This window comes from Hyperolius riggenbachi, chromosome 4 (assembly GCF_040937935.1).
Source record: "Hyperolius riggenbachi isolate aHypRig1 chromosome 4, aHypRig1.pri, whole genome shotgun sequence".
Lineage (NCBI taxonomy): Eukaryota > Metazoa > Chordata > Amphibia > Anura > Hyperoliidae > Hyperolius > Hyperolius riggenbachi.
In genome coordinates, this window is record NC_090649.1 from 487,186,445 (window position 1) to 487,202,564 (window position 16,120).

Here is a 16,120-nt window from a genome sequence, read left to right on the forward strand (position 1 = left end):
TTTACTTATATATATGTTTTTTTAACTGGGATAGTGTGGCTGTTCCTGTTACTTTAATGAAAATTCAATTTTTGCTCAGGAAATGTAAAGGCACCCCCAAAGAGCCGTGTCCATTCAGCACATTGATTGGGCGGGGCAGAAACCCCTCCTACTGCTCAGATTAGATATGGGTTTCCCACACTGTCAGTACAGAAAGGAGAGGTACATTATCCTTATTTGTTTTAGGAAAAACGTTAACAAAATGTCATTTTATACAACTGGTACCTGGCACTGTCATTTTATACAACTGATACCTGGCACCTGTCATTTTTATACAACTGGTACCTGGCACTAAGGCTGTGGAGTCGGAGTTGGAGAAATTTTTAAGTACCTGGAGTCAGAGTCGGGAAAAAATGCACCAACTCCGACTCCTAATGAATTTAAACTGTAATTAAAATAGAAAATATGATAAAATGTTCTATTTCTCAGATAATAGTCATCATAAATAATTTATATACACAGCAATAGCTGTGCTTAGCCCACAAAAATGAAGCAGACCCCTTCTTCTTAAAGTCAGATATACATACAGTATCTGATTGTGATTTTATATGATATGTACACAGGAATATTATATATATATATATATATATATATATACATATACATATATATATATATATATATATATACACATATACATATATATATATATATATATATATACATACATATATACATACATACATATATATATATATATATATATATATATATATATATATCTATATACATACATACATACATACATACATACATACATACATACATATATATATATATATATATATATATATATATATATATATATATATATATATATATATATATATATACATATATACATATATATATATACATATATATATATATATATAGTAAATAACATCTATGCCGTAAGTATAAAGCCTGATGTGTAGCTGTGTCACTAATAGAGATGGTCAATAAGATGGAAATAATTCTGCACTGATGCTGGTTTATGCAAATGTATGCACTCCCTTTGCTCATGAATCAAATAATTTGATATGTTGTGAAAATTTGGTTTGGTGACTACGAATTAAAGGGTACCTGAGACGGATAAAAAGACAAGTTTTATACATACCTGGGGCTTCCTCCAGCCCCCTTCAGGCTGATCAGTCCCTCGCTGTCCACCTCCATCACCTGGATCTTCTGCTATGAGTCCCGGTAATTCAGCCAGTCAGCGCAGTCCGGCCACATGCCGCTTCCGCAGCCAGGAGCGTTTTGCACCTGCACAATAGTGCTGCGCAGGTGTAGTACTCTCCCGGCGGTGGAGTGTGTGCATGCGCACTACACCAGACTGGCTCAAGTACCTGGACTCATAGCAGAAGATCCAGGTGGCAGAGGAGGACAGCAAGGGACTGGTTAGCCTGAAGGGGGCTAGAGGAAGCCCCAGGTATGTATAAAACTTTAATTTCATCTGTCTCAGGTTTACTTTGTTACACAGTAGTACTATTCTCTACATATGCACTCCCCACAGAGCTGCAGGGAATCCACTGAGAATGCTGTGCACATTGAACACAGAGGTGTTGTCTATCACCCATAAACCTGGTTCAGATTGTGCATGAAGAATGTGTAATAGAGGAAGAATCTCCTTATTCCCCTGCAGAGTACCTGCACATCACTCTTACATGTACCCACAGCCACATTGCCTAGGACCTGATCCATGTTCAGATGTGTAATAAAGGAAGAATCTCCTCATTCCCCTGCAGAGTACCTGCACATCACTCTTACATGTACCCACAGTCACATTGCCTCGGGCCTGATCCATGCTCAGATTGTGCATGAAGAATGTGTAATAGAGGAAGAATCTCCTTATTCCCCTGCAGAGTACCAGCACATCATTCTTACATGTACCCACAGTTACATTGCCTAGGGCCTGATCCATGTTCAGATTGTGCATGAAGAATGTGTAATAGAGGAAGAATCTCCTTATTCCACTGCAGAGTACCTGCACATCACAGTTACATTGCCTAGGGCCTGATAGATGTTCTTTGTTCCTGTCTGTACCTACTTCTACAAGTACTCTTACCAAGGACTAGTTTTAGTTTATGACTAAAAGTATTAGAGGCAAAAGATCAGCCGGCTAGCCAGGTAACTGGTATTATTTAAAAGGGAATAAATATGGCAGCCTCCATATTCCTCTCACTTCAGTGGTCTTTTAAAATTCCTAAGCGTTGGCAGTTAAGAGATGCATTTCATGTTACATACTTTGAATCAACAAGATTGTAATATGCAAATTAGAGGAGTCGGAGTAGGTGGAGTTTTGTACCGACTCCACATCCCTAATGGCATTGTCCTTTAAATTCATACAACTTAGGCTCCCTGCACACTGCAAATCCGTTTTCCGATTCCGATTCCGTTTCCGATTTTCAATTCCGATTTTCCCTGAATACATTCAACAGAAAAACGGATCAAAAAACGCAGCATGCAGTAAAGATTAAAAATCGGAATCGGATGTAAAAACAGATTAAAAAGCGGAATCGGAATCGGAAATGTATGCAGTGTGCAAGAGGCCTATACCTGGCATTGTCATTTAAGTTCATACAACTGGTATCTGGCACTGTCCTTTAAGGTTATACAGGGACAGAATATGAAGTTGATGGCATTTTTGAAGTTGGTGTAACGAGGGTAATCATTGCTTTGTGTTGCAGCAAACCTGGCACTACCACCTGACCATGGCGGCTGGAGTGATGGGAGCAAGCGTGGGCACAGAGTTTGAGCAGCTGGTATGCAAACTGCTGAGCCTGGATGGAGAATCCTGTAAGTATTGAAGAAGTCGGCTTCTAAACAAGATTACAAGTCAGCGGAATGCCAACATTCCAGAAATATAAACAAGACACACAGGATGACCTCATGGAATGTATTTCAATAGTTTCCCCTGCATCTAATAACTGTCTCACCCAGCTCTTTCTTGTGCACAGCCCATTGGTAGTTTACAGGGAGTGCAGATTTATTAGGCAAATTAGCATTTTGACCACATCATCCTCTTTATGCATGTTGTCTTACTCCAAGCTGTATATGCTGGAAAGCCTACTACCAATTAAGCATATTAGGTGATGTGCATCTCTGTAATGAGAAAGGGTGTGGTCTAATGACATCAACACCCTATATCAGGTGTGCATAATTATTAGGCAACTTCCTTTCCTTTGGCAAAATGGGTCAAAAGAAGGATTTGACAGGCTCAGAAAAGTCAAAAATAGTGAGATATCTTGCAGAGGGATGCAGCACTCTTAAAATTGCAAAGTTTCTGAAGCGTGATCATCGAACAATCAATCGTTTCATTCAAAATAGTCAACAGGGTCGCAAGAAGCGTGTGGAAAAACCAAGGCGCAAAATAACTGCCCATGAACTGAGAAAAGTCAAGCGTGCAGCTGCCAAGATGCCACTTGCCACCAGTTTGGCCAATATTTTAGAGCTGCAACATCACTGGAGTGCCCAAAAGCACCAGGTGTGCAATACTCAGAGACATGGCCAAGGTAAGAAAGGCTGAAAGACGGCCACCACTGAACAAGACACACAAGCTGAAACGTCAAGACTGGGCCAAGAAATATCTCAAGACTGATTTTTCTAAAGTTTTATGGACTGATGAAATGAGAGTGAGTCTTGATGGGCCAGATGGACGGGCCCGTGGCTGGTTTGCTAAAGGGCAGAGAGCTCCAATCCGACTCAGATGCCAGCAAGGTGGAGGTGGAGTAATGGTTTTTGCTGGTATCATCAAAGATGAGCTTGTGGGGCCTTTTCGGGTTGAGGATGGAGTCAAGCTCAACTCCCAGTCCTACTGCCAGTTTCTGGAAGACACCTTCTTCAAGCAGTGGTACGGGAAGAAGTCTGCATCCTTCAAGAAAAACATGATTTTCATGCAGGACAATGCTCCATCACTCGCGTCCAACTACTCCACAGCGTGGCTGGCAAGAAAGGGTATAAAAGAAGAAAAACTAATGACATGGCCTCCTTGTTCACCTGATCTGAACCCCATTGAGAACCTGTGGTCCATCATAAAATGTGAGATTTACAAGGAGGGAAAACAGTACACCTCTCTGAACAGTGTCTGGGAGACTGTGGTTGCTGCTGCACCCAATGTTGATGGTGAACAGATCAAAACACTGACAGAATCCATGGATGGCAGGCTTTTGAGTGTCCTTGCAAAGAAAGGTGGCTATATTGGTCACTGATTTGTTTTTGTTTTGTTTTTGAATGTCAGAAATGTATGTTTGTGAAAGTTGAGATGTTATATTGGTTTCACTGGTAAAAATAAATAATTAAAATGGGTATATATTTGTTTTTTGTTAAGTTGCCTAATAATTTGCACAGCAATAGTCACCTGCACACACAGATATCCGCCTAAAATAGCTAAAACTAAAAACAAACTAAAAACTACTTTCAGAAATATTCAGCTTTGATATTAATGAGTTTTTGGGTTTGTTGAGAACATGGTTGTTGTTCAATAATAAAATTATTCCTCAAAAATACAACTTGCCTAATAATTCTGCACTCCCTGTAGAGTTGCCCTGTTTTGGTGTATTAGCTCTCCATCTGTCCAGATTGGGCATTACTATTAACATTGCATGCCAGGAGGAATAGCTGCACTTAACCCCCTTGCCGGTCCAATTCCCGCGGCAAGGGGGCAGCACAGCACTTTTTTTTTTCTTTTCTTTTTTTTTTTTTTAATCATGTTCAGAACGGGATTTCCTGCTGGGCTTCCCCGGTCGCCATGGCGATGGGGCGGGATGACGTCACCGACGTCATGGACGTTGGGACGTCAGAGGGAATCCCGATCCACCCCTCAGCGCTGCCTGGCACTGATTGGCCAGGCTGCGCAAGGGGTCTGGAGGGGGGCGGCGCGGCGGGTAGTAGCGAATCGGCGGCGAGCGGCGGCGATCGTACTATGCACGCAGCTAGCAAAGTGCTAGCTGCGTGCAATAAAAAAAAATATGCAAATCGGCCCAGCGGGGCCTGAGAAATCCTCCCACGCAGGTCACCCCGCTCAGCTCGGGATAACCGGCAAGGAGGTTAAAGGGACCCTGAAGCGGAAAAAAAATGATGATATAATGAATCTGTTGTGTAGTACGGATAATGACTAGAACATTAGTAGCCAAGAAAATATTCTCATATTTTTATTTTCAGTTATATAGTGTTTTTTTTACAACATTGCACCATTCTCTAATATTTGCAGTTTACGCACTACTCAGCATTCTAAATGATTTTAAAGAGCAGCCCAGTGAACTATTTACCTGTCCTCTGCAGAGAAAAATAAAATACAGTGACTGACAATTGAAGTAACAAGCTTCAGAAGACAGTGCTCTCTTGGCTTTGAAAGTCGTGGAGCTCAATGGCTCTTTTGCATAGATAACAACTGGAGTTTCTTAACTCTTCCTGTACTGGAAACAATATTAGACTTATGTCTCTGTTCCTAATGTTTTATTTCTTAGCTGTACTACACATATAAATCATTATATCATCATTTTTTTTTTCGATTTAGTGTCTCTTTAAAGAGGAACTGTAAGCAAGGATTGACCTTGGCACAGGGCCAATATAGAGCTAATATTGTGCTTAAGAGAGGGCCCCTCTCACCCAAGGACCCCAATGCGGTTGCTACCTCTGCAATCCCTATTGCTACGCCACTGTAAATACTAGTTCTACTTACATAACAGATGTATTGCACTGTCCACGTTATGATTCCTGTGACTTTTATAAAGGAAAAGCAGAGAATCCTATGCTAGGCAGTTTCCATCTTGGTTACCTTTGACCTCCTGACATCATTTCCTCCCTCATTCTTTTTTTCTCCTCTTGCTAATTATGTATTCGTTACCCGCCCTCCTCCCAGAGTCTTCAGACACTCCCACTGAGGTCTATACTAGTCTTATGTCATTAGAAGGAGGGGGAACTAAAGAGAAGAGGAGGAATTTATTATAGATATAGACCCCCAGCATGCAACTGTTTGGCAATGGCAATTAAAGGGCCAGTGCTCCTAATGTATGTGATAACTCCAAACCATAAAAGCAGAAAACGTTTTGAATGCAGAATTAGCATCTTTATCACTTAATACACTCAGACCAGTTGCTGTTGAAATGTGATTTTTATGGTGACAATCCTGGTTTAAGGGGGAGGTTGGAGTCAGGTGTTAGGAAGGTGATAATCGATGAGGATAAGGTTGAGAATCAGGTAAGGGATTTTTATATGGAAGTTGGTTACAGGCAGCTGAAGGGCATGGAGAGAAATGGTGGTACCACTTCCAAAATTGGTGTAACTCAAGCAAGGAAAGAAGTGTAATTTTTCCTCGTGACCTCCCGACCAAGCCAAACCTAAATGTAGAAATCAGGAAGCCCTAGGAGAGCAAGAACCAGAGGATACGCCTTTTAGGATATAGCTAATGCTGGGCATACACTGGTCGATCCGGCGGCTGTTTAGCCGCCGGATCGACTCTCGCCGCCTCCCTGATTGTCCGCGTATGCACGTGGATTGATTCCCGCTCGTCCCCGCCGGCGCTCCTTATCAGCCGCTAGATTCCCCGGGGATCGAGCGGGGAATCTATCCGGCAGGTCATCGGACCTGTCGGATATTATCAATTGAGCCATCAGCGGGTCGATTGATAGGAGGAATCTGGGGCGTGTATGCCCAGCATAAAGGGGGCCACACACGATACAATAAAATTATCCAATTTTATGGCAATTCCATAAAAATGATTGTATCTCCCGAAAAATCGAAAGCTTTTTTTTTTCATTTGACTGAAAAATTCAATCGGATTTCCCGTTTTCTTCGATTTTTATCGATCCAGAATGCCAGATATTTTTCTTCAATCTCTCTAAAGATTGTATTGTGTGTGTTAGATTGTCAATTTATTAATATGCACACCCTAGCAATTTTGTCAGAGTTTCCAATCATTTTTTATCGTAATTGGGGAAAAATTGAACATACGTGTGTGGTACATTGGTCATATTTTTGAAATGTTACAATCAGTCAGAAAAATTGATTGCAATTCTTAAATTGAACAGATATTTAAAAAATTGTATGGTGTGTGGCCACCTTTAGGCTCAACACACACCATACAATCTTGGTTGTTCAATCTTACCACTTTCATGTCCATTCAATCATTCAAGGTATTTTCAATCTGTTGGCCCTTATACTACATAGATTTGGTAAATCTGTACAACCAAGATTGCATGGTGTGTGTTGAGCTTAAAGAGAGTCTGAAGCGAGAATAAATCTCGCTTCAGACCTCATAGTTAGCAGGGGCATGTGTGCCCCTGCTAAAACGCCGCTATCCCGCGGCTAAACGGGGGTCCCTTCACCCCCAAATCCCCCTCCGTGCAGCGGGGGAGTGCTTCCACATTGGGGCAGGGCTAACCGCCGCAGCCCTGCCTCATGCGTGTCTGTCAGCGCGTATCTCCGCCTCTCCCCCGCCCCTCTCAGTCTTCCTTCACTGAGAGGGGCGGGGGAGAGGCGGCGATGCGCGTCTGATAGGTAGAGATGTTGCGAACTGTTCGCTCGGCGAACATCTCTGGGGCTTTTACTACTTCTGGGTCGCACTGACCCGGAGTAGTACGCCTGCGCTGCCCGGCAAAGCGCGTCCTAGATCGCGCTCCTGTTGCCGGGCACTCTCTGCGCATGTGCGTGACGTCGTTCATGACGTCACGCACATGCGCAGAGAGTGCCCGGCAACAGGAGCGCGATCTAGGACGCGCTTTGCCGGGCAGCGCAGGCGTACTACTCCGGGTCAGAGCGACCCGGAGGTAGTAAAAGCCCCATGCTTTCAGAGATGTTCGCCAGCGAACGGTTCGGGAACCGTTCGCTACATCTCTACTGATAGGCTGCACCCGTTAGCCCTGCCTCCAGGAAGAGAAAATTTACGACCAAGTTTACGACCAAGTTTTGCGGGGGTGGGTTTGGGGGTGAAGGGACCCCCATTTAGCCGCAGGATAGCGGCGGTTTAGCAGGGGCACACATGCCCCTGCTAACTATGAGCTCTGAAGCGAGATTTATTCTTGCTTCAGAGTCTCTTTAAATCATTTGCATCGTTTTTATTGCACCATTTTCAAGCTTACTTTTGGGTCAATTAAAAGCTGAACTGTATTCAAAATAACATAATGAATATAATTGCTTATTTTTTACAATATCAATTTATAGATTATTTAGTCAGCGTTTGCCCATTATAAAATCTTTCCTCTCCGATTTACTGAAATTTTATCACTGGTGGTGACATCTTTAGTACTGGCAGGTGTTTCCTCATGAATGTTCGTAAATGAGAATTGCAAAGCCAGTAAGACATAGCTGATCTCCTAGAATGCTTGGGGGGAGAATTCTGCATAATAAATAACTTAGGATAAGCCTCAGTGGGAGGCGGGGCTACATAACAATATATAGCTATAGGAAGTGTTTCTGATGCTGAAAACATGATATTTAGCATAAAAGTAAGTATTGTGAACGATTTGCTGCATTCTACTATGTGTCACTACAGGGCCTCTTTAATTCCTGTATATTTGTAATGGTCATGTGACTCCGCTAATCCTAGTACCAAGGATAAGGTACTAATATATTATGCTCCTAATAAGATGCTTTTTTATTGAATTCTATAGGTACACAAGTCTGGAGGCATCCAGTGCTATGTCACAGCAAGGAAGCTATAACCTCGCCTCTCACTACATTGCCATCGGAAGCATTACAGACAGAGGCCATCAAATTATTTAAGGTAAACAGAAGGAAAATGTTTGTTTCCGAATAGATATATAATTGTAGTTATCCAATCAGAAAGTAGATTCCAGTTGGTAAAATGATAAGCAGGGCCATTTTAAGGCAAAGCATTCCAGGCCATTGCCTGCAGTGCCATTGGTCCTGGGGGCGCCATGTTCCTGATTAAGACCCACTTCGGACTAAGCCCCACCCCTCAAATGAAGCCACACCTCCCAAAGGAAGTCAGAGCCCCCACAGGTGTTTGTGCCTTCATTTGTCCCCCTTTGTGCCTCCTTTTGTCCTTCATTGTGCCTCCTTTTGTCCTTCATTGTGCCTCCTTCTGTTCCCCAGTTGTGCTTCCTTCTGTCCCCCTTTCTTCCTCCTTTAATCCCCCTGCAACTCTTTCTGTCCCCCTTTGTGACTCATCCTAACCCCTGTGCCCCCTTCTGTCCCCCTGTTGCTCCCTCTGTTCCCCCATGCCTCCTTCTGTCTATTGTGTCTCTTTCTGACCCCCTTTGTGACTTATCGTAACCCCTGTGCCCCCTTCTGTCCCCCTGTTGTTTCCTCTGTTCCCCCATGCTCCCTTCTGTCCATTGTGCCTCCTTCTGACCCCCTATTCCACTATCTGTCCCCGCCTCCTCCTGCGCTCCCCCAGGCCAGTGTGTAAAGGCAGAGTATAGAAGAAGCTGAGTATACAGAAGCTGTGCTCTCACCTCTTCTCTGGAGTCCAGCGCTGTGCCTGTGCGACCATCCTGTCCGTTTTCTGCTCCCTCTAGTGCTGGCACCTTACTCTCTATGTAGAGTGTAATCATGCTACATGCGGTAGGAGATGCTGGGCACTAGGGCGAGTGGTGAGCGGACAGGTGGAAGCACAGCACTGAATTCCAGTGGTGAGGTCAGAGCACAGCTTCTTCTACGCTATACTCTGCATTTACAATCTAAGCTACGAAAGGAGGACACTCGAGGAGTCGAGTAATAAAACCATGTGTTGCCAAACGTCATTTGTGTAGTCATGCACCTCTACCCACGTCATGAGATTGCGGGAACGATCGCTCAAAATTTTTTAAAAATCGGTAAAAATCATCTAGTGGGTACGAGCCTTGAGGCTTTGTGCACATCTAAAATTTGAATCGATGGAGGCAGCGATTTTCGATCCTTTTTTTTCCCCTTCCCGGCATTCCACTGCGGGGCACGATTTTGTGCAAAGCGCTTTTGTAAGAGTGATTCCGTATTTTCGCTCTTTGACCTGGAAAAGAATAAATACAATGTATTTATTCTTAAAAACGCGAACGCAATCGCCGAATAAAAAACTAAAAAAAAACGATTTGTGAGCGTTTTGCGTTTTTCCTATACCTTCCATTGTAGCAAAATCGCCCCAAAAATGGTACATGCAGCGCTTTTGTGAACGGAAAGCGGACGAAACGCGCTGATATGAACTATCCCATAAGGATTCATTGCACAAGGTATTTTAGGGCGTTTTCAAAGTCGCCGGCGTACAAAAAAAACTCAAAACGCCCTGGGTGTGAACAAGCACTAAGACTTTGTAACATGAATCCCAGAGTCACCTATGTCCTCCGAGCGACGCCTCTACCATAGGACGCTGCGTGGAGTGCACAGTACAGCTGCAGCAAATCAATGACATATGTGCTACCATAACTCTGGCAGGCCTGTAACAGCGAGCATGCTGGGAGGTCAGGGCTGCCTCTGGGATAAGAGACACCCCACACCTCATTCTAAAACAAACCCAGTGCCTGGTAAAGCCTGACACAGGCAGATCATGATAAGTGGATTCCTTCTCTCATTGACCCCAAAGTGGTCTGGAATCTGGATAATGAGCCGTACTTACTCTTACAAGCCCTCCCGTCTGCCAATTACCGAGAATAGCTGTTTTTATGGGAGCCCACATGGTTATTAATAGGGGGGAGCACATCAGAGGAACAGGCAGGATTTGGCAGGGATAGACTGTAGGATCACAGCTGTATGGAGATAGAATGCCGTGCTAGGCACAAGGGAAAGATAACACCCATTTATACCATAATTTTCAGCTACAATATATTATTAATTATTATTATACCCTTTTTTTAAAATTGAAAATGTTTGATTCATCCTTAGAGCAACAGAGAACATAATCTGGAAATGATACATACTACATTTGTTTTAATTAAAGGACCACTTTTGCAAGAAAAAAAATAAATGTAAAATAGATGTAAACACATACAAATAAGAAGTATGTTTCTTCCAGAGTAAAATGAGCCATAAATTACTGCTTTCCTATGTCACTGTCCATGTCCTGTCACTTACAGTAGGTAGTAAAGATCTGACAGAACCGACAGGTTTTAGAGTACCCCATTGCCTCATGGGTGATTCTCAGCAAGGCCTTTATTCTTTAGAAAGACACTCCCTGAAAAGGATTTATACAAGAAAAGGATTTATACAAAGATGCTGGCCAGACTCCTTGCTCAATTTTTTGGCAGTTGGATGGGGCAACTGCCATTCACTAAGCACTTTTGAAAATAAAGAAAACCCAGAGAATCCCCCACGAGGAGATGGGCTGGTCCAAAACCTGTACGTGCTGTCAGATTTCTACCTACTGTACGAGACAGGAACATAGGAGAAAAATCATTTATGGCTCATTTTACTCTGGAAGAAACACGCTCCTTACTTGTATGTGGTTACATGGATTTTATATTTCCCGACTTTCGCGATAGTGGTCCTTTAAGGACCAAACAAATAATTATCAAGTTAATGTGCATACTTTGTAAACATTTAAGACCTTATCCTAACATAGCATTTACTGTTTTGCTTTTTTTTTTTTACATTGTTATTTTTATGCACAAGCTTACAGTTTACAGTGACAAACCATTTTTTTGTACTGTAAATGAAATGACAAAGACTGAACCAGAAATTGGAATCAAGCTAATACAATTCAGGAGCTGCTAGTTCTGAATCTGTTGAGTCCTGTGCCATCTTCTCCACGCTACTCCACAAAGGAATGGTACCCACTAGCAGAGATTTTCTGAGCGCTTTGTGATTTGAAAAGCTCTTGCTAATGTAATGCTGTGGGTGGGATCCCACTTGAGGGATACGATTTTACAAAAAAAAACCATAGCATTGCATTAGCATGAGCTTCTCAAATCACTAGCACTTAGAAAAGGCTGCTAAAGGGTTTCGGCCCTAAGGGCTACAAATCACTAGAGCAGGGGTGTCAAACTCAAAAAGGCGGAGGGCCGAAATGAAAAACTTAGACCAGGTCGAGGGCCAACAGTCATATTTATCCCCCCCCCCCCCCCCCCAATTTGGAATGATCGCACAACACTTGACAATTTGCACCGCTTGCTATAGCCGCGGTGGGGACAAAAAAACACCCTTGGTATAGGAAGGCAGGAGGTAGCCAGATATAGGTGACCCCTGTATAGGAAGCCAGACATAGGTGCCCCCAGTATAGGTATCAAGGCATAGGTGCACCCAGTTTAGGTTAGCTAGGTAAGTGACCCCAATATAGGTAGACAGGCATAGGTGCACTCAGTATAGGTTAGCCAGGTAGGTGCCCCCACTATAGGTTAGCTAGGCATAGGTGCTCCCAGTATAGGTTAGCTAGGTAGGTGCCCCCAGGATAGGTTTGTCAGGCATAGGTGCAACCAGTATAGGTTAGCCAGGTAGACACCTACAGTATAGGTAGCCATGATAGTTCCCCCAGAATAGGTTAGCTAAGTAGGTGTCCCCAGTGTAGGTTAGTCAGGCATATGTGCCCCCAATATAGGTTAGCTAGGTAGGTGCCTCCAATATAGGTTAGCTAAGTAGGTGTCCCCACTATAGGCTAGGTAGGTGCCCCCACTATAGGTTAGCTAGGTAGGTGCCCCCACTATATGTTAGCTAGGTAGGTGCCCCCACTATAGGTTAGCTAGGTAGGTGCCCCCACTATAGGTTAGCTAGGTAGGTGCCCCCACTAAAGGAGCGACGGCCGAGGAAGGAGGTGGACCGGCTAGCAGGCCGAGGAGGAAGACATAAGCCTTCCTTACTTGAGAGGCGGAGCAAGGGAGTGATAGAGCATAGCCACGGTGTATCACTCATACGAGGAGGGAGGGCAGAGGGGCAGAGCCGGCCACCAGATTAGCTGATGAGGGTCGGGAGGGGAGGAGGAGCTGGGAATGTGGCCGCGGGCCAAAATCAATGTATGATCATAAAAGCACTGGCGGGCCAATTTTTATCGCTCTGCTGGCCAAATTTGGCCCGCGGGCCAGAGTTTGACACATGTGCACTAGAGCGATTTTTTTGAGTGTTTAGGGAGCGATTCAAAACGCTAGCGATTTCCCTAAACGCTCAGTTAATGTTAATGGATGGGCCAAACTCCACTGGAGCGATTGCGATTACCAAAATCGCAAACGCAGGACATGCAGCATTTTTAGCGTTAGCGATAAGCGTTTCTGCAATGTAAAGTATATAAACACTGGCGTAATTGCTCATGAATCGCTATACAGAGCGATTTTGCTAGCGTTTTTAAATTACTGCTCACTGTAAAAAAATTAAAATTAATTGAAAGGACCAATCAAAATTAAAAACGCTAATCGCAAATCGCTACACAATCGCTGGAAAAAAGCCAGATCAGAAAATCATGAACACTCTGGCATTGTCAGTGTAATGTATTGCGAAGCCTGACTGTCCAAGTGGATTGCTCTGTCTTTTTTAGGTCTGGAGATTTGGAGAAATGTCTGCGCAGGTCAAGCACCTGCCTGATAGTAACCAGATGCTGTGACTGTGGGATAGCAGAATGCATGAATGACCACAAGAGGGAGCTAGAGTCATTAGTATAAGTTACTGGAAAACTAAAAACAATTATCACACTACAGAATGAATAATCCGATCTAGTAATCCGAACATTTGTATAGTGCTTTTCTCCTGTCGGAGTTAAAGTGCTTGCTCAACAGCTGCAGCCACTGGGACGCGCTCAAGAGGCCTCCCTGCAGTGTTAGGGAGTCTTGCCTTGAAACTCCTTACTGAATAGATACTGACCCTAGCCAGGATTCCAACCCTCAGGGGAGGACTGGGGCCTTTTAGCCTGGAGGGAACACACAAACTAGAGGCCTGTTTTCATGGCAGTCCAGGCCCCAATGATGTCACACATGCGCCCCTTGTGCTATATGCCAGCAGTCACGTGGGGCACCAATGCAGAAATACAATAAGGACACTTGAGGGACAGCATGACAGGTAAAGTATAATGCACAGGCATCCGGGGGCACATAATATATTTTGAGGGACAATGGCATCACGTTCATCGTTATTGATTATTGCACTTGATTGACCTGAGATTTCCCAGCATCTCAGATCAATACATTCAACTAATTTCCACCCGAAATCAGTCAAATCGTTGATTGGGCATACTTGTGGCGGCACAGATTTTGATCTGATTCGATAATAATCATCAAAAAGGTTGGTGGATCGGCAGGGGCCCCAACCGTCCCGTATTCGTCGGGACGGTCACGGGTAGGGGGAGGGGTCCCGTTGTCCCGGGATACCCCCCCTTATGTCCCGGCAAGCAGAGGAGGTGAAAAATTGATCAAGGCCCCAGCCGGCGGATGGGGTGTGTGGGGCGGTGTGTAAGATAATACTGTCCCTCCCTCCCTCCGAATGTGCCCCCCAGTGTCCTCCTGTATGTAGAGTATAAGAGCGCAGCATAGCGGGCAGCCTTACCATTCCTCGTCGCGTAGACGCGTACCGGGCTGGCTCTGGCTTCCATCTACTTCCTGTGATGTCACAGGAAGCAGGAAGCGAAGAGCCAGAGATGCCCGTACGCGACGAGGAATGGTAAGGCTGCCCGCTATGCTGCGCTCTTATACTCTACATACAGGGGGACACTGGGGGGCACATTCGGAGAGAGGGAGGGACAGTATTATCTTACACATCGCCCCACACACCACCGCATCCGCCGGCTGGGGCCTTGATCATTTTTTCACCTCCTCACCATATATATATATATATATATATATATATATATATATATATATATATATATATATATATATTTGACTAGGGGTGTGTCAGGGGGTGTGGTTGGGGGTGTGGCTTAAGTGTCCCGCTTTCTCATCTCAAAAAGTTGGGAGGTATGGATCGACCAGCCCTAAATCATTAAATGAGAGGCAGCCTGGGGGGAAATCTCCCCCTTCCCCCCCCCCCCCCCCCCCCCTGGCCAGTCCTCCCCTGCCTGATAGCAAAGGGAATGGGAGGAATATATGATGGTTATTAGGTGTACTGTTACTGTATATATTTATGCCTTGCATTGTCCTCTCTTATGAACAGACTTGCCAGCTGTTTTTGAATGCAGCGGTGGACTCCCCGGCTATAGACTACCACGCCTCCCTGGCCCAGAGCGCCCTGCAGGTCTGCCTCACCCACCCCGAGCTACAGAACGAGATCTACTGCCAGCTCATCAAACAGACACGGCACAGACAGAACCAGCCCAGCCTCATCCAGGTACCTGGGAGAAAACTCAGCAGAAAAAGCGAATTAAAGTGGACCTGAGCTCTTGCACAGGACAGAAGGAAAACATAAAGAAATGCAACCTGTATATACTTAGCATGTCTAATTCCCCCTCATCTGTGACTATCACAAGTTGTAATTTGATCTCTCAGCTGTATCAGCTGGCTGACTCGACAGAGCAGCTTATTTGTAAACACAGGATGATAACCTTATGTCTGCTTATGTGAAAGCAGGAAGTAGTCACACTGCAGATTTATTGCAGGATTTGTATCAGCTGTAGAAAATAAGTATTTTTTCAAAGGTTATTATGCTGTTGCTTATCTTTTAGAGCAGAGAGAAAGTTAAAGGACACCCGAAATAAACAAATGAAATAAACGGTTGTATCTATCTTCCTTCTCCACAGTTTTATTTTATGTTTAAATCTACTTTTTAAGTTGTAACTGTTTTATTGTTTTTGCTCAATGACACATTCATTGAAGTATGCCAGAGCTAAAATCTATGAACTATTGACCCTTTTTATGTCTTTCCTGCTCTCAGAAGCCATTTTCTGCTAGGAAAGTGTTTTATAGTCGGAATTTCTTATCAGTGAGGGTCACACTGTAGTCACTTCCTGTCTGAGTCAGGACTGAGTCAGCCACTTACATACCTGATGTTTAACTCTTTCAGACAGAGAAAGAAAAAAAGGAACACAGCCTAGTAATTTGTGTGCTAGGCACTGTACATACACGTCTATCTCATCATGTCACATGTCACCTCGTGTGTCCTTTTAAGGTCTTAGGTGCCCTTGTTCATCATTTGCACACCATATTGTGATGTGATATCACAATATGATGTGATCCATATTAAAGGACACCTGAACTGAGAGCGATCTAGATGCTGCCATAGTTATTTCCTTTTAAACAATGCAGATTGCCTGGCTGTC

At 44.0% G+C, this 16,120-nt stretch overlaps 1 protein-coding gene across 1 annotated transcript in view; it reads left to right on the forward strand.

The window, feature by feature from the left end:
* The window catches only part of PLEKHH2 (pleckstrin homology, MyTH4 and FERM domain containing H2), a 229,527-nt gene that overhangs the window by 167,836 nt on the left and 45,571 nt on the right, over positions 1-16,120 (forward strand). Inside the window, exons 18-20 of the mRNA XM_068279711.1 lie at positions 2,709-2,817; positions 8,631-8,743; positions 15,019-15,192. Of these exons, the coding sequence (XP_068135812.1) occupies positions 2,709-2,817; positions 8,631-8,743; positions 15,019-15,192 (396 nt within the window). The remainder of the gene's footprint in view (positions 1-2,708; positions 2,818-8,630; positions 8,744-15,018; positions 15,193-16,120) is intronic.